The sequence below is a fragment of the Elephantulus edwardii genome, unplaced genomic scaffold (assembly GCF_000299155.1).
Source record: "Elephantulus edwardii isolate Elephantulus edwardi_28Jun2011 unplaced genomic scaffold, EleEdw1.0 scaffold00283, whole genome shotgun sequence".
Lineage (NCBI taxonomy): Eukaryota > Metazoa > Chordata > Mammalia > Macroscelidea > Macroscelididae > Elephantulus > Elephantulus edwardii.
Genome location: NW_006400033.1, coordinates 2,822,606 through 2,824,470, shown reverse-complemented (window position 1 = coordinate 2,824,470; position 1,865 = coordinate 2,822,606). Strand labels below are relative to the sequence as shown.

The 1,865-nt window shown below is 40.4% G+C and overlaps 1 protein-coding gene across 1 annotated transcript in view; it reads left to right on the top strand.

The window, feature by feature from the left end:
• The window catches only part of DNAH6 (dynein, axonemal, heavy chain 6), a 383,600-nt gene that overhangs the window by 332,727 nt on the left and 49,008 nt on the right, over nt 1-1,865 (top strand). Inside the window, exon 63 of the mRNA XM_006900399.1 lies at nt 190-380. Within this exon, the coding sequence (XP_006900461.1) occupies nt 190-380 (191 nt within the window). The remainder of the gene's footprint in view (nt 1-189; nt 381-1,865) is intronic.

Below are 1,865 nucleotides of genomic sequence, written 5' to 3'. Positions count from 1 at the left end.
GCTCTGCAACTGCATCCTGGCCCATCCTCACCCTTCTGCCCCCAACCCTCACCTCCTTGTACCCCCAATATGTTTTTCCCAATAAAAAAAATATATAAAAAAAGAAGTGAAGGAGTGAGAATTGGAAAACAATTATAAATGATCTTCATCTATGGTTTTGTCTTAATGTTTATCTTTTTTAATTTGCAGGTTGTTTTTGCTCTTACTGACTTTGTGATAGAAAATCTTGGAAAACGGTTTATAGAAACGCCACCTGTGGACCTGGCCACTCTGTATCAAGACATGTCCTTCAATACTCCGCTGATATTCATCTTAAGCACTGGCTCAGATCCCATGGGTGCATTTCAGAGGTTTGCCCGAGAGAGTGGGTATTCAGAACGGTGAGATCACATTTTGCTTTTTAATCATCACCACGAGTGTTTCCTTGTTAAAATTTGTCTTTCGTCTTCCCCCTATTGCGTGAATTATTTCTTGCATTTAAATATTGCTTAAAGTAAGTTTGCATATGCAAATATTTAGAAATGTGTATTCTTACATTTGAGTGGGTCTAAAAGTCATATACAGGTGAAATTTTATTTCTAGAAAAAGATAAATAGTTGAAAATGTTACACTGTTCATAATCACCTAATCAAACCTTCTTCATACTGTTCATAGGGTTTTCAAATGCCTTTAAGAAATAGATGGCCAATCTTGCTTCCTAGTCTATCTAAAAGCTGTCCACCATAGGTAACCCTGTGGCTTTTGACACACCAGTGGCATAATTTTCAGTATCACAGCAACAATTTATCTCAGTACAGCAATCTGTCAGACAAGTTCTGTACCAATCAAAATTATCTTCTCCCCACACAACAAACTGACAATTTCGTTTTTAACACTAACAGCAAATCCATTTTCACACCACGACTGAAGGTCCAACCAACATTTAATCACAAAGGCCCACCCATGGACCTAATTGGTTAAAACAAGAGGCTCCCTGCCCACACTGATTGTTAATTAAATAAAAGACTAAACATCCCTTACCTGACTGTTAATTAAATAAAAAAAAAACAAACAGCCCACGCTAACTGTTAATCAAATAAAAATTACTGCCAGAAATCCAGGCTGGGCGTAGAAGTGGTTGTGGTACTAAGGATATTGTAGCTGATGTTAGATGGATCTCAGTTGAAAGCAGGGAATACCAGAGGAATGTCTATCTGTGTTTCATTGACTATGCAAAGGCATTTAACTGTGTAGATCATAACAAACTATGGCTGACGCTCAGAAGAATGGGAATCCCAGAACACTTGATCGTTCTAATGCGAAACCTATACTTGGACCAGGAGGCTGTTGTCAGAACAGAGCATGGGAACATTGCATGGTTCAACATTGGGAAGGGCGTACGCCAGGGATGCAGCCTATCTCCATACCTTTTCAACCTATATGCAGAAAAGATTATCCAGGAGGCTGGGCTCTATGAGGAGAAATGTGGGGGTCAAGATTGGTGGAAATCTATGAACAATCTGCGTTATGCAGATGACACAACCCTGCTTGCTGAAACTGAAGAGGACCTGAAGCACTTGCTGCAGAGGGTCAAGTACTGCAGCTTCCAATATGGATTGAGGCTCAATGTCAAGAAGACAAAGATTCCCATCACTGGGCCAGTTGGCAGCATCAGAATGGATGGTGAAGAGATTGAGATTGTTCACAGCTTTAGTTTGCTTGGTTCCACAGTCAACACTCTTGACACCAGTAGCCATGAAATTAAAAGGCATATTGCCATGGGAAAGTCTGCTGTTAGGAACCTCTCCAAAGTACTGAAGAGCAATGGTGTCTCTCTGGAGACTAAGGTGCATCTGATACAGGCCATGGTCTTGCAATCACTTGTT